At 30.4% G+C, this 21,207-nt stretch overlaps 2 protein-coding genes across 5 annotated transcripts in view; one reads left to right on the forward strand and one right to left on the reverse strand.

Annotated features, from left to right (window-relative positions):
* The window catches only part of LOC108781352 (pyruvate kinase), a 12,965-nt gene extending 4,098 nt beyond the window's left edge, over positions 1 to 8,867 (reverse strand). The window contains exons 1-3 of one of the 4 annotated variants that reach the window (XM_018549295.1): positions 8,766 to 8,867; positions 3,481 to 3,516; positions 313 to 657 (exon numbers count right to left, since the gene is read on the reverse strand). In XM_018549295.1, the coding sequence (XP_018404797.1) occupies positions 313 to 657; positions 3,481 to 3,507 (372 nt within the window). In that variant the 5' untranslated portion in view covers positions 3,508 to 3,516; positions 8,766 to 8,867. Of the gene's footprint in view, positions 1 to 312; positions 658 to 3,480; positions 3,803 to 8,690 lie in introns of those variants that run through there. The other 3 variants (XM_018549297.1, XM_018549296.1, XM_018549294.1) reach the window with 3 other exon arrangements.
* Positions 8,868 to 13,312: 4,445 nt separating this feature from the next.
* On the forward strand, positions 13,313 to 21,067 carry Marf (Mitochondrial assembly regulatory factor). Its single transcript, XM_018549161.1, has 12 exons — positions 13,313 to 13,456; positions 14,267 to 14,445; positions 14,877 to 15,270; positions 16,304 to 16,411; positions 16,999 to 17,019; positions 17,867 to 18,020; positions 18,120 to 18,258; positions 18,370 to 18,683; positions 18,770 to 19,065; positions 19,546 to 19,713; positions 19,801 to 19,997; positions 20,863 to 21,067. The coding sequence occupies exons 1-12, from the start codon at positions 13,313 to 13,315 to the stop codon at positions 21,065 to 21,067; spliced, it is 2,319 nt and encodes a 772-aa protein (XP_018404663.1).
* The last annotated feature ends 140 nt before the right edge of the window (positions 21,068 to 21,207 follow it).

The raw sequence follows: 21,207 nt of genomic DNA on the forward strand, positions 1-21,207 counted from the left end.
CCCCCCCTTACAATCCTTACATCCATGTGACTTTCACATATTTGGACTATTGAAAGAGGCATTGGGAGGAAAGCGTTTTGCGGATGATACAGGAGTGGAGGTCTTCGTGCGCAATTGGCTCACAATACGTTCACCTTCCTTTTATAGTGACATCATAAAGAAGCTTCCAGTCAGATGGGGAAAATGCGTTTTCAAAGCAGGATATTATGTAGAAAAATAAAAAAATGTTTCGTATTTTTATTTTATATAAAAAAATTTTTTAAAAGAAATTCTCGTTTATATTTGATCCATCTATGTACATTAACTACGTACGCCTTCTAAAAGACCGGTACGGATCTCAGGACCTTTTGTATCAAGAGCGATAGCAACAGGAATATTGATACCGGCACGGGCGGTTAAATTCTTCTGCGCCTGACGAACATTAGCAATAGTCTCAGCATGATATTCGTGAGACCCATGAGAGAAGTTCAGTCGAGCAATATTCATTCCTGTTTCAATCATCTTCTCTAAAGTCTCTACAGATCTGGATGCAGGACCGATTGTACAAATAATACCAGATAAACGGACAAACGATACTCGACTGTCGATATCCAGAGCGCACATGTGGTCTAACTGACTTTGAGAGTATAATGCCTGGATGTTTGGCTTGCCAGCCATCTAGAACAATTCAAGAGATTAAAAGAAACTCGGATTATAAAAATAAAATCGTGAAATAGTAAATTAATAAAAGTAAAAAAAATATAGAAAATTGGACTAATTTGAATGACTTAGGCCGGTATTCATAGTCAGTTCTTATATTCAAGACTGTCTTAAGTTCAGTCCTGAAGAGTTATGAACCAATCAGAGGGCCGCTTTAGCATCTTAAGACATTACTTAAGACAGTCTTCAAATAAGAACTGACTATAAATACCAGCCTTTAACTTCATTTTAAATATGTATTATTCACAGCACATTATGTTCACAAAAATAAACACACCAAATTTAAAAATTAGAAACTAAATTATATTAATAATCAAAGTAATAAACAATATCTATCAATAGCAAAATTTTATGTATAAATTTAGCATGCATGAAAGCTTATTGTCAAGATATTAAAATCAAGAAATGTAATATAAGAGATGGAAATATTATTTTATGGAAGAATAATTTCGGTCACTGCGTTAATAAATGAGTTAACATAGTGTCGACCTTCTCGATTCATAGATAGGTTACCATGAATAGAATACATGACGCACAGCAAAAATAGCAATGTATTTTTTACATTTCGAAATATTATCGCGTTTAGTTGCAAACATAGAGTAGCAAAAACACGCTTTATACATTCTGCAGAACAATTAAATGTAAGATAAAAAACAGACATAATTACGTATGTGATAATAACTTGTAATAAATATTTATATTTATAACATTTATATTTCGTGAATATATTCATATTTTATTATATTTACAAAAAAGATATATTAAATTCTATTTTTTCTGTATTTTAAATTCCATTTCCTAAATCTAACAGTTTCAAATACATAAATTTGCAATACTTTAATATAAGTTAAAAATAAAATAATTATATTTATCAAAAATCAATAAACATTTGAGTTTGGAGAGAAATTCTTCTATTATTATATCTTATGTATTAACGAATATTTATCATATAGAATCTCTTTCGTCAACCTCGGTTAAACTAAGGGACAGTTACATAAGTACACTGAGGCCCATTTCACAACTTACGGTTAATTCTTAACCAAGATTTAACTTATTTCTCATTTCTTTCTAATTCTAGAATTATAAAGAGGTAAAGAATAAGTTAAAACGTGAGTTATGAAACTGAGTCTGAACGCGCTCCATGTCGGTCAGCTTAACCGAGGTTGGTGAAAGAGACCCTTCGGTCCAGTTTTACAGTTTACTTTGATCGAAGTTAAACTCATTTAAACTTGATTTAAAGAAAATTATGCATTCTATAATACAATTGCCTTAAACTTCGATTAACGTCAATGAACTACGATTAAAATTGAACGATGAATTTTGGGCGTTCAACGAGTTAAACGTAGTTTAAATGCTATATTCCGTTTCTTTGTTAGGTTAAGTATTTAAACATTTTGTAAAACTTTTGAGCGAGAAATAAACTTGTAGAAAAAAGTATGACTTTGCCACACTTTGTCATTATCGGTGTTATCATCCGATGATGAAAATTTTATGCCAATGATTAATCGACGCCCAAGAAAAATTGCAAAATCCGACTCTGTACGAGTCTTTCAAGCAATATAAGAAATCCCAAAAGGTTTCATAAGGAAATTATTTCTTTGAGAAGAAAAACCAACATAACTAAACTAAATCTGCACTTAGGATATGATCGAGTTGCAGCTACGAATGCTTTAAAGTACTTGACTGACTAATCGGAAAAAAGAATTTTTCAATCAAAAAATGCTTCAAAGCATTTGTAGCGGCAACTCGATTGCACCCTTAAACATATATAAATTTCTTTATGTTGAAATTACTGCTAAAATTGCATGTATCGTGTTGTAATTGCGATATTTGTAGTAAGGAAAATCACTTGAAGACTTGTACAAAGCGATTTTCTTTCTTTTTTTTTTGGAAAAAAGAAAAAAATTCGTTCTGATATCACACCTGATGTGCACTATAGTACACACTTGAGATGAATATTATTTATTATAATTTTTCAATTTGCAAAATCTAGTTCTATATGCGTCTTCGCAACATATAAAATGAAATAAAAAAAAAAGATCACACGATGCAATATTACTTCTACGATATAAAATATCAACATGAAAACATGTATCTGCACCATAAATAAGGAGCATATCATTTAATTTATTATAACATTTTTAAGAGCAAAATTACAAAATTGCCGTTGGCTGCTGACATCTCTTTTACTTGACTCTCGCGTGATTTCTATATCGAATCTGATACAAATTCTCAAGGTTTGTGACTAAATAATCTGAACCTTTAAAATATGATGCAAACATAAATACTAACTCATATGTTTGAGCACATATGCATGCGTAAACGAAAAAAATTTAAGCAGTAGAAAAAGAAAAGATATGATCAAAACCATTATAATTTCGGTGAATTAAATTTTCTATCCTCCAAGTAGTAAAATTTAAGTTAATTTAAAATAACATTATAATATCAGTGCGTCCAACTAAATTCGTTATTAAAATATGTATGGTTTAGGATAAGCGAATTTTGTTCCATCATAATTATTATATAGTCATAATTGAACCATTATTTTCATAAGTATTATATATGTACGACAACATTGTCCATTAAATTGTCATTTTTATGTCTTGAGAATATTAGTGTAGTCAGTAATGGTCAATAAATGATTAAAAATCTGACGCGTGTTTGCTACCTGAATAGAAACTATCTAAATTCACCGAAATCATAATCTTAACTAAGAATAAGTGCAAACTTTAATAAATCGTAGTAAAAGGACAATCAATTACGATCATATGGTGATAGTACCTGATCGTCGGTGGTGACCCAAACCATTTTGGCAGGCTGCGCAAAAAAAAAATGGTAGACAGATATTAGTAACAAAGTATTTATAGTGACGCCGCTGTAAAGATTTCTCTGAACTGCAACAATCGCGCGCGAGTGCGACAATCCGGTATCGCCGACGATGCATAACGATATGCACCTTGTGGTCACCGCTGTTGTCGTCAACGATAGTTTGAAGTATTGATGCAATGAACGAAAATGGAACAGAAAATTGAAAACGATGTCTGTGCAACGCATTGAACGCATTATACGCCAAAAATAACTTTTGTAGATTGCGAGAGAAGAAACTGTGATTAGAATGGTGAAACTATTTCCCTCTACATTCAGGGCGGAACTTAGGAAGACGCAATCGGATATATCATATATATACTACTTGAGTAAAAATGTACCTTACTAAGAGTTTATTAAATGAGAAAAGCTTACAAAAATCTTGGGGAAAAATTTTATAATTAATATAGCATATAGTATCATATTACATCATATGAAAGAGAGAGAAGAAAAGAAAACTCTTTTTTTAACATATTTACATAAATCTGTTTCAAAATAATTTAAAAACAAAAAATGGACTTACAATCAAAATCATATGTTTCAAAATAAAAAGAATTATTCGTTTACACTGGTAATCCTGTTATTCGGATATATTTATGATCACAAAAAATATGTTGCAAGAAATTATACTTTGTGAAAATATCTTATTTGTTTCATAAAAGTTTATAATATTAAATATGCATGTACGCACTCATATGTGTTAAAAGAAGTCGAAGAAGTTTTCTAAAACATGAGTTTCTATAATATTTCTAAGAATTATTCAGAGGGTACGATACAAATATTTAGATGCATATGTTTGCAATGTCTGTATTGTTTAGAATGTCTACTCAAATAAAATTTTTTATATTTTATATACGTACACATTTTATAAATTTTATACACTTTTTCACAACGGATGCATTCAAAATGACAACTGATCACTGAGCGCTCAGTGAGCACCTTCATCTGATTAGTCTACATTTTAGGATCCAACGGAATATGCCAAATAGATAAAAACTCACTAAGCGCTCAGTGAACGGTAGTCGTTTTGAATTTACACAATGAAACGCGTTCAAGTCGATCAAAGCTGTTGGCCTGCTCGCCGAGCAAATAAACACAATTGGTTGTTACTTATAGATCCAACCAATCACATTCAATCACTCAGCAAGCAAGTTTGTCCGGCTTGTACGCGCTCAATGACACATGCACTTTTTTCCAAACAAATTGAAGATAGCCGTCTAAACTGGCGAGACCACAGATTGACCAATCGTAAGAAAATCGATAATTGATAGTCTTACGCCTTAGCTGTTGGAGAATCTCATCGAATCACCGACAGCGATTTAAGATTGACCTCTTTTACACCAAGCACTGCACACGTATTAATTAGTAACTTCTTATTAAGGGGCCCGGTTGCACGTTATTTCGACTTTAAGCGAGACTCAAAACTGTCTCTGTCTCTTTTGGCTTTAAAAGAGTGTTTTAAGTTTCTCTTAAAATCGAAGTAACGTTGGAGCAATCAGGTCTCAATTATATTAATTTCAGCAATGTACTTGAAGACTGTGATACACTATATTGATACACTAAGCATCAAAATAATTAATTAAATACACATATCATGTATATATTTACATGTATCTGTGATAATTCAATAAGTTACTAGTTAGTAACCCGTATTAAGTGCACGATATAAACTAGGTCATTAAGTGAACATCTAGTTTACATCGTATGCTTGCTATGGGTAGTAACTTTTTATTAAACTATCTTAATTTCAACGGTATCGGTATGTGCAAACATATACATGATACATGTGTATTTATAATCATCTTGAATGGAGTTCAGTTTCTCATGTTTTAAGACGAACCGGGACGTGCATGAAGTTAGCACCGCCATTTTGTTAAAAAACAAAAAATAAAATTTGTGCTGAATTGTGCTAGATTTGTGCTACATTGTGTCGCAAAGATTTCAGCCGTTCATTCATAACACCAAAAGTTATGACTAAAAATAGTTTTTCCCTCCGTATTCGGTTTTTTGCCCATAAATCGGGTTTGTAGTGCTTCCATGTGATCGATACTGTATATCTGAGTTGTACTACGCTAACACAACTCAGCACAACCATTATATTCGCCGGCACAACGATATTAAGGGTACTTTACTCTTGAGCGCGTCTCTTCGCGCAAGGCTCTTTTATTCAAAATTTGAGTTTATAATACTTCCATGTGATCCCGCTGTAACTTCTAGGCGGTTAGGCCCCAAGCTAGTAGGATATGTTATTTTTTTTTTCGTTCGGTTATCCGCCCCGAACAAAAAAAAAAACATATCCTACCCGCTTGGGGCCTAACTGCCTAGAAGTTACAGCGTAGACAGTGTCCGCTTGCAATATTTCTAACCTATTTTAAATTTCATACAATATAAATTTCGTTCCTGTTGGAAATTCCTTGCGCGAATAGTCGCACTCAAGAGTAAAGTACCCTTAATATCGCTGTGCCGGCGAATATAATGGTTGTGCTGAGTTGTGCTACGGTAGCACAATTCAGATATAAAGTATATATCGATCACATGGAAGCACTACAAACCCGATTTATGGGCAAAAAACCGAACACGGAGGGAAAAACTATTTTTAGTCATAACTTTTTGTGTTATGAATGAACGGATGAAATCTTTGCGGCACAATGTAGCACAAATCGAGCACAACTCAGCACAATGTTTATTTTGCCGATTAAACAAAATGGCGGTGGTGACAAAAAAAACGTTTTTTTTCAATTTAACGCTTTGTTTTTTGAGTTATGTCATTAATTCTTGCGGCACAATGTAGCACAAATCTAGCACAATTCAGCACAAATTTTTTTTTTTTTATAACAAAATGGCGGTGCTAACTTCATGCACATCGAACCGGGATATAATAAACGGTGCAACATTATGAGAAATTTAATCCTTCTCATAAAATATTTTTGGGCGAGTCCTCCAAAGGAGATGAAAATAATGGCTCTTGTACACAGGTCACGGCAAGCATTAAGGTAGACTGACAATGGGTCTGTTTTTTGTTCCTGCACTGTCTAAACTAGTGCACACGGTGTAATAAGTTAAAATGAAACAAACGTATATTTGTCCTTACAAGAAATGAGATGTATGAAGATATTCCTGATGAAAAAAGTATGTTGAAATTATTCCATATTTTGGAACATTTCTACGAAATTGTTGAAAATTTGCTTAAATGGAACTGAAATTTCTTTGAAATTCTACTGAAAATGAAGTTTTCCACTAAAAATCGCTGATTATACTGAAATTTTTCTGAAATATTGAAATTTTGCTAGTGTTTTAACAATGTGGACAAATTCAGCGAAATTTTTCCACTAGTATAATTTCGTTTAGTCTTATTACGTAAAAATTGATTCAGGAATCTGATGTTATAAAATGTTATATGTATTTACCAAAACATAAAAGCTAAAAAAAATTTTTAAGACAAATTATACCTACAGAATAGATAAAAAATAAATTATACCTACAGAAGTCATTTTTTAATTATCATATGGATAAAGCTATAAAGAAAACTAGGAATCGGATATATTTGTCACCTTTTAGTCATCTTTCAGACAACTCAGTGCTCTCTGGGTACAAACTAAGGAACTCGTAAAATCAACATTATTTCATATTTAATATGTATAATATATGTATTTGAATACTTTCAGTGCTTTTGTTAATGCAGGGTCTACAAATCGTAGTGATCGTAGGGTCTTAAGTCGTAGAAAATTGACTAATTATAGTTAATTATTCTTTTTATATTCGACTGTGATTGGTCGATTTTCTACGTCTTAAGACCCTACAACTGCTACGACTACTATTGTAGATCCCACATAAGACTTCTTTCCTTGTTTCACATTTAATAAATAATAAAAGTAGAATGACAGTTATGGTGACTCATGAATTCCATTTCTTTCACCGATTTAAATAAAATTAAGCTCATTCGGCGTGTTTTTGCACGAAATATATATATACACACGAATCTGACAGGGGAAAGCGTCGTCTGCTCCATGGACCGAGATATTAATCATTAAAGTTAACGATTATCAAGGTTAGAAAATCTGTCAACCGCGAAATACTGCGATGTGAGTATGCGATGCGGTCATATTTTCATATAGAGACCTAGTATGAATCGCGACACAAGACGATTTTTGTATACAAGGTAGTAGTTTCAGTAAAATCTAACAGAGAGAGAAATACATTTGTACATATCTCTGACTAATCTTAACGCGTCTTATCTAATTTGTTTTTAAAGCAGTAAATTTGTGTTTGTAAGGCAGAGAATATATTTGTGTAATTAAAGCAATACGTATAACGCTGCTGCACATATCAGAATGATATTTTCATCTCTAAAATCTCAAATTTTAACACTTATTGATTGATTCGATTTATGAAGCCGACCATCGTGTTTTTTAATCAGATTCTTTCGTTTTGAGTGAACACACATCAAATGAATATTAGATGCTTTCCCTCTGATGACACAAGTCGATACAAGCACCGTTCTTTGTCATTCTCTGAATGTCAAGATAGAACGACGTTTGTGTCGATTTGTGTCATCAGATGGATAGCACCTAATTTTATTAAAATTTTAAGGAGGAGGAGTATTCTAAATAATTATCGCAGAAAATATTCATTTTTTGAAAATGAACGATGTAAGACACGTGATCACACAGTGCTTGCTCGCGTGTACTATTTCGTGGCGATAACAGATTTCCTAACCTAAATAGCTGTAAACTATAAAATAATCAATATCTTGGTGGACGGGGCAGACACTTTTCTCCATCCGATTCGTTTATTTCATGCAAAAACGCGTCGAGCCTAATTTCATCAAAAGCGGTGAGGAAGACGGAATTCAGGAGTATTACCCAAAAGTTAAAGCGAGTGATTGACAAAACCAAACGCAGGCATGGCTAAATACAACTTAAGTATGAATGGGACCAAATACTATTTCTCGAGAAAAATTAATAAAATTTGTCTTAAAACATCATCTATCGATTTCCCGATTTGAGGATTTGGAACTTTTGCAGTTTACTCATCGAAAATTCGGAACTGTTTCCCCAAGTATAGAGAATAAGCAAAAATATATGAGATTATCAAGATAATTTGAGATTATTAGACGTGAAGATTACCTTTGCTTTGATAGACGAACGGAAGCAAGAGATATGAACTTGTGAACAATGTTAAGGAGAGATAATAAAACTGACCTTGAACGATTTAACAATTCAGGCTAAACCAGGCTAAACTAACGTTCCGAGCAATTCTGAGGACGCAGAAGGTCACCACTCCTTAGCAGTGATGCAAACTCGCGCTGATCGTGTATGCAGGTCAGTGTTGCCAACTCGTTGAGAACTTTGAGTACACGAGTACGTCTGGGGTGCGTTACAAAACTCAACTCTCAACTCCGAAAATTTTTAATGTATGTTTAATGCAGATTTAACTGTAAATACCATGGCGGATAGAAAAATTTAAGACGTAAGATTTTTTTAGAGTAGCCCCGACTGGCCTCGACTTCATATATAAATGATCCAGTATCGAGATTGCTGCACCCGCTGCACCAAATGAGTAACACAGTTAAAACAAAGTCGAAAAATGATGCAATACCCGCAAAAATGACGTAGCCCGGCCGGACACCGGGTGTCTGCGTTTATGACGATGTCACGTCGCAAGGACCCGCGTCAGAACGAACAATTAAACGGATCGTCCAAATTCACGAAATGAACAAGAGGGATACAGATAACTAGGTCTAAGTCGGCAACTCTCAAAAATATACATTATATAGCATCCGAACCGAAATGTATCCGTCACGGCCGAAGTGGTTCTCCAGAACTAGATGTTAAGACTTAAATAGTAAACGAATCAAAGATCGTAAGATCTTAATATAAGGCTGGAGTCCTTTGAGACGTATTTACTGCGTATCGCGTAACCAATCAGTAATCAGCAAAACGCGAAATCACAACGGCAGATTACTTCTGATTGGTTACGCAGTTACGTGATACGTGACAAGTACGACTTATGAGAGTCTAGCCTAAATGTAGGATTCACACTGGGTGCTTTTCAATTGATGACACAAGTCGACACAAGTATCGTTCTATCTTTCTTGACATTTAGAGATTGACAAAGATAGAACGACACTTGTGTCGATTTGTGTCATCAATTGGAAAGCACCCACTGTATACGACATCCGGTACGATGGTACATACATACAATATCCAATATCGTACGCAGTGTGAATCCTATCAGCACTACAAATCAAAATGTGGAATAGCGCTGATTGGTTGCTTCAATGAAAAAGAATTGTTATTTTAAGTTTTAAATTCCTTTTTCTAAATTTAAATTTTGTTCATTTTTATAATAACGATATTATAAAATAAAAGTTCTTTTACATATATGTAAAAAGACTTTTCTTAACTTAATATATGTATATGAAAAGACACGCACGCACACAGTTTACCAGCGTCATTATTCTCAGAGTCTTCAATTATCTCTTCATTTACATATAGGTGCATGTTTTCCAGAATTGACTCGGCTTTGTCATCATTTTCTTGTTTGTTCTCTTTTATTTCTTTAAAATAGGTATAAATACAGAAAGAAAATGTAGTGTATACGTATACATATACTTATTTATTATTTATTTATGTTTTATTAATTTATTTATTCGTTTAGTTTACAAGGGTCATCATGTTTCGAGGTTATTGACATCTCTAGCTGTCCCTTTCAAATTATCGCGGTGCAAATGTTTGAATGACGGATTCCGGCTTTTGCGCCATGTCTGCGCAGAACGGTACGAAATTCGTCTGGAAAACATTTAAGTCTTCCACCATGTTGAATGTTCCGTTCTTCTGCTGTGTCCCATTGGAGAGCTTACGATGGTTAAACGTATATATTAATTAACAAAGTTATTATTATGAATTACTGTTTATTATTTTATACAATACTATCTTTACGGTAAGAAAATTCTGCTTTATAAATGTATATTTTAATATTTTAATAAAATTTCATTAATTTTATTTTGTAAAAATTTTTTAGCACCGTTATAGAGGTTAGATTTTGAATTAGAAAAACATTTTATGAAATTTTATTCTTTTAATTTGTAATATTGTAATTTTTTTAAATATTTTTATTTTTAAGAGCACTATATTATTTATATAGAACATGATTTTGAATTTCGTACAATTTTTTTTGAAAGATTTATATTGATTACTGATATATCAAGTTGTTATACAATTAGATTTTTAATTTTAAATACTAACATTATTTAAATTGAGTTTTATCTATAGTAACGTATGTAATAACATTTTTAATTTAAGTATAAGATATAGTACCATTTAAAAATCATCGTTAGGTTTTTTAAGCATAATTTCTGTCAAAGTTGAAAATAAATCAAATGCATATAAATTATTTGTACAGTAGAAATCTAGTGGCAGATACACTTTGTACATAAAGTATAATGAGATTGAATAATATACGCCATAAATTTTTAATTTTTTATTAACTTTTCTAAAATAGCGTTTTTATACTTATTTTATTTTTCATGTCATAGTTATTATTTTTATTATCATGTCCTAATTTTAATATAGTTGGACTTAGTATTTTATATTATGACAAAGACTTGTGGTATTCAGTAGGAACAACAATAAAAGAACCGTTGTAAAATAACAGCCATAAATAAAAATGGACATACAAGGAACTCGCTCAGCAATTTGACTCTTCTAATTTAACAGTGACCAAGTTTCTTAAATATTAAAAGATGAAGAGAAACTATGTTAAAAAGGAAAAGAACAGCCGACAATGTTGCACTTTTCTCATCATTAGCAATATCCTTCGTACATCTTGTAGCAACCTATATCTCACAGCTTTGGACATTGCTAAGTCAGTATTGACTTCTGGATAGTACAATCTGTCTACATAGATTATATGTCATTGTTTATGTGAATGACAACCAGTGAAAAAATCATTCGTTTTCGTAAATAATTGGAAAGTACACGTGGAGTTTGCTAAAGCATATCAACTGGACATTCCAGCAATGGTCTGTCTTCTGGAACAGTAAAAGTAAGTTTATGTTGTTTGATAATGATATAATATGGATTTGTTGCTGGATAGCTTTACTGGATCTTCCAATGTTTAAGAAACTTGGTTACTGTTGATTTGGATATACCAAATTGCTAGGTAAGCTTCTTATTTGTCCATATTTGTGACCCTTTACAATAGCTTTCTGTTGTCATCCATATCTCAAAGACTGCAGGTCTTCATCATAATGTAAATGTAAAACACTAAATCTAATTACTAAAATTAAGTAAAAGCAATACCTGTGACATAAAAAGTAAAGAAAATACAAAAATGTGATTTTGGCAAAAGTTTATAAATTGAAAAATTATGACATATATTGTTAATCTCATTATACTTTATGTACAAGGATATTTACTAAGACAAATTTGAGCACATTTGATTTGCTTTGACAGAAGTTAAGCTCAAGAAACCTAAAGATGATACACTTTTGAATGCTAATGTAAGTTGGATGACTGATAAATTTTATCATCTGTCGTTCAAATTATTTTATACTTCTGGATTAATTAACTTTAATAGAATATGTTAGTGACAATATTATAAATTGTTTTAGCAATTTTGGATATATCAAGATATTGAAATAATCATATCATAGATTTATTCTATCAATACATCAATGACTAAAGATAAAAAGGTTACACTATTATATTTATAAATATTATATATGTGCTTGCTTTATACACACCACACATACGTGTGACAGGGTATGTGCGTATATATATATATATATATATATATATATATATACATACACACAAAGTATCCCGTTTTAACTTTTGCATCAAAATATTTCGTAAAGTATAAAAGATACATAAAAATGTTTCAAAAGTTATATGACTTCAAGGGGGACAATAAGATAATACCGTTGGTTTGACCTTGGGAAGCATTGTCAAGATCAGGACAAGATCACTTTATTGGAACCTCTGTTTTTTATTATATATTCTTGTAGCTTACCCTAAGAGCTTTTCAAAGCACTATAATGAAGTATTTTTTTAGTAAGTACTTTTCAAGTTATAAGGCTTGAAGGTTACAGTACCACTGGCGTTAACATTATCCAAAGTATTGGACTGATTGTTAAAACCTCTTGAATATTATTTTGGATCGTGATCTAGATAACATTTATCAAGAAGAAAGGCCATTGTGTTCCTGTTATTTTTCCATAAAATCGTGGGACGATTAAAAATGCTCCACCTTGTGCATGTATAGTGTATATATTATTCATACACACATACCCACACGCGCGTGCAAGCACAGGACACTCTCTATGTGTATACATGTGTATATATATATATATATGATGTATGTATGTGTGCGTGCGTGCGTGCATGTGCAAATATAGATGTAAAATGTATGTGCATGCAGAGATATGTATCCTGTAATTTTTTTATGTAATCATCATTTTTGTTTCTATACTCATTGAAGCTATCGTTATTGTTACATTTTTTTTAAATTTTTTTAAATTTTGTTTATATTTACATTTAGGAAATATTATAGTATAAAAGTTGAACATTGGAACATATATTTAAATCTTGCTTTTTATGATTTCAGTTGATCCTGCATGCTGAGCACTGTGTACTGACGTTCTGTCTACCCACAACACCTCTGCACCGTACTTTTTTATTATTTTTGCCAAATATATTGCATTCATATTAGAAATAAAAATATGGCTGCCTATATCAATCGTACAATGGTACAATCGTCCATGATTGGAGGGGACAGCCAACTTCGATCAGATGTTAGAAATGATAATTCTCCTCTACAGATCTTTGTTAAGGCAAAAAAAAGGATAAATGATGTATTTGTGGATATAGAAAAATATGTGGAGGAAACAGTGGAATTTATGACATGTAAGTAAACAAATGGAGCAAGTATTATAATGTGTTTATTTATGTGGAGCATCTAAAAGATAAGTTTCCCTATTTATGAAAAAAATTCATTATGCGAATAGCTTGTGCATTGTAGAGATTTTTCACTGGAGTATTTTAGCACTTCTTTCATTCTTAGTCACTTTTACTGCAATTATTATTACCTGAACAAATTTTAATCATGGAGGCTAATATATATAAGACATATCTTAACTGTGAATTACATGCAGTAATTTTGTTGTTAACCACAAAAAGTGAAAATGTAATAAATATTCATATTGTCAATTAATTTGATAAAAAAATATGTATGATTAAATATATAAGTTCAACGATGACGATCAAAGTTTAACTCGGTCGCATAAAAATTAATGGTGAGCCTCAATACAATAGGTCGCACACGTTAAATTCATTATTCATTATTTTTTAAATAATTATAATGAAAATTCATTATTTTGCACCAAGTGATTTTCATTTGTTTCTTGCATTTAAAAAATATTTGGATAATTTATTTTAAAGCAGAGAATTTTTGTTTTACTTTCTAACAGATCTTATTTTGTTAATAACTTTTAAATGAACAACGAGCAATGATTAAAATCTGTTAGAGGTCACTCAGAGTCATGACCTTGACAACATATGTCAAGATCAAGGTTATCGGTCTTGGCTCCCTCTATCTGAATATTTATCAACTTCATTATTAAGTTAATAAAATAAAAAGGTTTTATAATTGTTTTAATTTTCGTTTTATTTTTCTATGATAGGAAAATTTATACTTTTAGGATGCCCTTATATTTATTGGTTTGACAATTAATTTATCTAACTTCATAACAGCATTACAAAATGATCGGAATATTGTAACTTCAGAAGAGGCAATAAAAGTTAAAACTTACATAGATAAAATACGAGCTATAAAAGATGTTCTTAAAAGAGATCACATGAAAGTTGCCTTTTTTGGCAGGTGAGTGAATTACATTAAATAATTCGTAAAATGATCATTTTTACATCTTATCAATTGAAATATCCTTTAGATATATTGTAATAGATATCCTGGAATTATCCTTGAATTGACTAGACAGAGTTTAGACATCATAAATAAATCAATTAGTTTAAAGAAAATACATAATTTAAAAAACTATGTAGGTAAAATGGATAATTTTTTTTAAAGCAATTGTGTATTTTCTTTACATCAATTTATTCATCTCATTATTCTATTCATATTCTGATTTTATATTTCCTTTGAAGTAAAAATCTTTTGTCTGAAACATTTTTTGATTTAACGCAGTGTTTCTGTTTTCTGAGATATTTAAATGAATCTTTTAAATGGATTTTTTAAAATGGGACATCTTATATATATATAAAGTACACAATCTCTATGTGTATGTGTTGCAGAACAAGTAATGGAAAAAGTACTGTAATTAATGCCATGCTACATGATAAGATTTTACCAAGTGGCATAGGGCATACTACAAATTGTTTCTTACAAGTTGAAGGTTCAGATAATGGAGAATCATACCTTATTACGGAAGGATCTACTGAAAAACAACCAGTTCAATCTGTTGGACAGTTAGGTCATGCTCTTTGCAAAGAAAAATTATGTGAAAGCCATTTAGTTAGAATATTTTGGCCAAAAGAAAAATGTTTATTGCTGCGAGATGATGTAGTGTTCGTAGATAGTCCAGGCGTAGATGTAACTCCAAATCTTGATGAATGGATTGATAAGCATTGCTTGGATGCGGATGTTTTTGTCTTGGTAGCAAATGCAGAATCTACTCTAATGGTTACTGTAAGTATAATATTTATTTATAATAAACATTTGTAATATAGTTTATTACAAAGAAGAAGTAATTAGATATTATATATTTGATAAATGCAATATATTTATCTGTAATACACGTAATCTGGATATCCGAAAGAAAAATTATTTTAGAGAAAAATATTTATTTATTTAACAATAGCATTCAATATTTGTGAAGAAAGTTTGATTCGTATTGCCATTGTATCTAATATTCTAAACAGTAAAAGGATTTTACCCGTTTGAGTCTTCTTTATTTTCATTTGTATCTCAAAGAGTTCAGAGATACAGTACTTTTTAATTTTTACGCAATCCCTATATAATAAAATTGAAAAGCACTATATCATCAAACTCTTTGAAATACAAATAAAAGAGGTACAAACTGGTATAAACGATTATCTTTCGAATGCTGTTAGTCGTTTTTCAATGTCTTGAAAACTGGCTAAGTTCGCTGTAGGGATTGCGCAAAAATTGAAAAGTGCTGTATTTCCGAACCTTTTGAGGGACAAATAAAAATGAAGGAGGTACTAACGATTCTCTTTCGAACGGCATAAGCTATTATAAATTAAAACATCTTTGTACATCAGTTGTACGTTTATCATTTTTTATATTTCATTAATTTTCTTACTATTTGGGGTACAAACGCGCTACGGTATCCATTTATATTTTTAATAATATTAGTTCATGCCGGTTTTGAGTTGTGCTGAGTATCATTGCGTAATATACATATATAACGATAATTTATTTAGTAAATAATATCAAACGTTTCAACTTTTTTAACATAATCACCTTTAGTGACACAATTTTATAAATATAATTATAATATTGTTCGGGTAATTAAAACGATAGTACATAAATCTTAAATAATCGATTGAATAAAAATTCCTTTTTGTACATTACGCAAATATCCATGTTTAAATATATATACCTATTGAAACCAGTCTCATGAAATCGTCAAATAAATATTTATATCATTTTTTGATTTATCAAAATAATTATTTAATTATCATTTTTATTTTTTTAGGAAAAAAATTTCTTTCACAAAGTTTCAACAAAGCTATCTAAACCAAACATATTTATTTTAAATAATCGATGGGATGCTTCTGCCTCCGAGCCGGAATATTTTGATCAGGTATGCATAAAGTACCATTTATAGAAAATTAAATGTCTTATAAACAATTATAACTTACTTCATGCATTTAATACTATTATGCATAAATTATGAAAATAAAGTGGATTCTGCGACCTAAAATTTATAGAAATACCTATTCTGGTTTGTGTTTCTTACTCAAATTTCTTTTGCGATACTGTGTTATTAAGTATGAAAAGTCGTCTTCATCGAATATAGTATTTTTTATTTGTATGTGTTTAAAATCATCGATCAATTTTTATTCAATAATGTAATATTGAACTTTTGTATTAACCCGTAGTGGTCACACTGGGTCTGTCTGACCCGAGGCAATTTTTGAGGTGATGTAGTCAATAGATCAAGTAGAACGCAAATGGCGACTGTTTTTTTGCGTCGGATCAACTGGACCCAGTGTGACCAATACGTTATTTTTAAGAGGTGTGACCACTACGGGTTAAGAACGTGATATTAAATTTTATATTTATACTTATATTTTCTATGCATGCATTTTAAGTAAAGAATTTATATCAGAAATTAATTTTTATAATATTATAATCTAATTGAATTTAGTAATATTCTTTATTCTTTAGCTGGCCAAAGAACAAAAGGAGGTAAGTTTATTTATATCATGGAAATTTTTATTTACTTGCAAATGGTACTTATATTATACCTATATTAAATCTACTTTAAATATACGATTCATAATTTATGTCAGATTTTAGGATGAAATATTTAAAATGTTATTGCAGTATCTGTATTTTAATATAGATTTTACGTATATGTATCTTTCTATAATTTTTAAAAACGTTGATATATTATAATATAAAATTGTACATGAAGTTCTATTGTATCGTTATACATTTTAAAAATTTATATGTTTACGTACACCGAGTATTCAAATGAAGTATTACAAATGTTTTGTCTTGAAAACATGGCATTATTGAAAAAAATTGTGCAAACCAAAGTTATGTAAGTTTTAGTTGGCAGTTGATATTTGTTAAAAAGTTATTAACAAAAAAGTTTAAAACATAACTTTATTTCTGCTGCACTCGTAACATTAAGAACTGTAATGTCAAAAACTATCCCACATTCCTCCCACATTGCGTAATAACTTTCCATGCGAAGTAAGGTCTTCTCTATACAGCCCTGCTTGGCTGCGTTCAGAAATATTACCCATATTTCCCTGAGTATCATTTTATTCTTATTGTTCATTCAATGTTAAATAAGAATAAGATGATACACGGGGGTACTTGGGGTGATATTTCCGAACGCAACCCTTAGGGATGTTTAATGCGAGTGAATTCTGCTTCGCATGAAAACGCATACATCCATATTATCTATAAAGTTCTTTACAGAATAATAGTTTATCAACAAAATTTAATATACTTAATATCATATTTAAATTATAATTTAATTATAATACAAATTTTTATTTATTTATGTACTTTTTATGTGTAGGTAAGAGCACAACATCAAGAACGTGCTGTTGACTTTTTATCGAGGGAATTAAAAGTCTATAGTCCAAAAGATGCTGAAGATCGTGTTTTTTTCATTTCTGCAAAGGAAACTCTTCAAGCTCGAATGCAAGAACAACGTGGGCAACCTGCTCATAGTAATGTATTCCAAACTTTTTATATTATTAACAGTTTCTTACGTTTTAAAATCATTTTTAGATAAAATAATTTTTAATTAATTTATTCACTATATATAGATGGTGCGTTAGCAGATGGTTTCCAAAATCGATATTTTGAATTTCAAGATTTTGAAAAAAAATTTGAAGAATGTATCTCAAAATCTGCAGTAAAGACTAAATTTGAACAACATTCTCAGCGTGGCAAACATATCGCAACGTAAGAAAGTGAAAAACTTCTACACAATTTTTATAAAATTTTTTTAAATTGATATCGAGAAAAAGAAGAAATGTTCCATAGAAATATTCAGTTTTTTTTTATTTATTGCAGGAAAATACGTCAAACATTGGATGAGATATTAGAACGAACACAAAAAATGCGAAGTGAACAGTTAAATATCAAGAAAGAGCTCCATGATAAGTTAAATTTTACAGAGCAACAATTGATGCTATTAACTCAAGAAATGAAGGATAAAATTCACCATATGGTAGAAGATGTAGAGCAAAGGGTTTCTAAAGCTTTAAACGAAGAAATTCGGCGATTAGCCGTTTTAATAGATGAATTTAGTGTCCCATTTCATCCTGAACCACTTGTTTTGAATGTATATAAACGGGAACTTCATACACACGTAGAAAATGGTTTAGGTAATTTTCAATTACATATTTGATGATTTCATATGAGTATATTATATGACAAGTTAAAATAAAGTTTGCTATTGTATATATTTTAGGATCAAATTTACGAGCAAGACTTAGTACTGCTTTAGCATTAAACATGGAAAATTCGCAGCGAGAAATGACAGAAAGAATGTCAAGCTTATTACCTGAAAACAAAAGACAAATGTCACTTAACATTTTACCACGACGAGAACCGTTCGAAATATTTTATCGACTGAATTGTGACAATTTATGTGCAGATTTCCATGAAGATTTGGAATTCCGTTTTTCATGGGGTTTTACAGCTATAATTAATAAATTTGCAGGAAAACAGAGTCAGAAATTAACTATTACTAATTATCCGCAAGAGGTAAGTTGTGAAATTTTGATTAATTTTGAATTGAATTTTTTAAATGAAAATGTAGTATCCATAACACAGGACAAAATTAAAATTTTTTAAAGTTGTATTAAAAATGTATATTGATTTTATAGGAATTTGATTACGCAAATCCAAAAATAATTTTCTTTTATAAAAAATTAACTCAGATTATATATATATTTTTAGTATATTTAAAATAGGTTACATGAAAGTCTTAAAAGCATAACAAAAAGATGGTAGTCTTAAAAATATACTGTCGCGCGTTTTTGCCTCTTTAATTTTCCATTTTTTTTTTAATTGTGATAAAATTTAGATAGCGTATTCAGCAAGCAAGAAAATACATTAGAAACAGCTAAAATGGATAAAACAGTTTTTTTCATGTTGTCCTGACATTTATTATTGATACCTATAGGAGCTAAAATTGGCACTAATATACACCATTAGATATAAAAATGATCATGTTTCCTGCAGATTCCACCATGTATCTCATCACCTGCAGATAGCATAGATTCTCTCAAATTTGTTACAAATACACCAAATTTTCCAACAAGATCTGATGATTGGTCTCTAGCTACTCGTATAGCAGTTGCATCTGTAACATCACAGGGTACAATGGGTGGTCTCATCATTGCTGGCTTTGTATGTACAATACTATTTATAATTTATACTTTTATATCTAAAAAATAAATCAATATTTTTGTATTTAACAAATAAATGTTTTTTTAGATGTTAAAAACAGTAGGTTGGAGATTAATTGCTATAACTGGTGCTATATATGGGGCTTTATATCTCTACGAACGTTTAACATGGACTAATAAGGCAAAAGAACGTGAATTTAAGCGACAATATGTTACACATGCTACCAAGAAGCTACGATTAATTGTAGATCTGACTTCTGCAAATTGTAGTCATCAAGTGCAACAGTATGTTATAATATTCATATATCTATACATATAGTATAATAGGGTAAATTTTGACATTAGAAGAGCTCTAATAACTTTGTCTTTAACATATGTTATCAAGGTAATTATGACTTTGAATGACCACTAACAGGTCGTTTTAGTCGTCGTTCATTATTTGTTAAAAAAGTTATTAACAAAAAAATTTAAAAAGATAATGTCTTATTTCTGCTATATGTATACAATATTCAGAACTACTCTATATCTTTTCCTACTTAGATAATAACTTCCCATGCGAAACGAGATTCACCTCACATGTACCTTCTACCTAGGGGCGTACAACTATTCATGCGAAGCAAGATTCACCCACATGAAAAGTTGTATGATCCTAGGCAAAGAGAGGAGAGTATGGACTTGCATAAAATTTACTACTGAAATTACAATTTAACTCTATATATATCTCAGAAAATATAAGAGATCATCCCGTAGTTAAAGCAATGTTATTCAGGATCATGACTTTAGCGACATATCGTTAGAGCTGGATCCCCTAATGTCAACATTTTCCATATTCAGACATAACAATATGTAAATATGTAAGAAATAATGTGTTATTTTGATTATATTTTTTATTTTTTAAAAAGCTATTCGATACTTTGAAATATATTGTGAAATAAACTATCATAGTATAGAATTTCAATTTCTTTATGATATTACTTATATTACTTATATTACTTTGAATGCATTTTTGTATTTAATGGACTTATGATATATCTTTTTCACAAAATTATTTCTTAAACTATAATTCAAAATCTTTTTATATTATAAAATATTATAGTATACTTACTTTGTATTTCTTTTGTGTAATAATATTTGGTATAATTACATATAGAGAGCTCTCCAGTACATTTGCAAGACTCTGTCATTTGGTAGACGAAACAACATCTGAAATGGATACCGAACTGAAAACTATAGGAAATACTTTAGCAGTATTGGAAAAAGCAGCAGCCAAAGCAAAACATCTTCGAAACGAAGCCAACTTTTTGATAAATGAACTCGATACATTTGATGCAGCTTACTTAAAACCATTAAATTAAATTAATAATGTGTTTTGTACACATTTAAAATTGCGTAAGTAATTAATATTTTGAAGTAATATTTATATGTGATATGTAATTGTTTAATATATCTAATATTTTAGTTCTTAATTTAGAAGTAGTAATTAACGTCTTGTATA

The sequence above is a fragment of the Cyphomyrmex costatus genome, unplaced genomic scaffold (assembly GCF_001594065.2).
Source record: "Cyphomyrmex costatus isolate MS0001 unplaced genomic scaffold, Ccosl1.0 scaffold8, whole genome shotgun sequence".
NCBI lineage: Eukaryota > Metazoa > Arthropoda > Insecta > Hymenoptera > Formicidae > Cyphomyrmex > Cyphomyrmex costatus.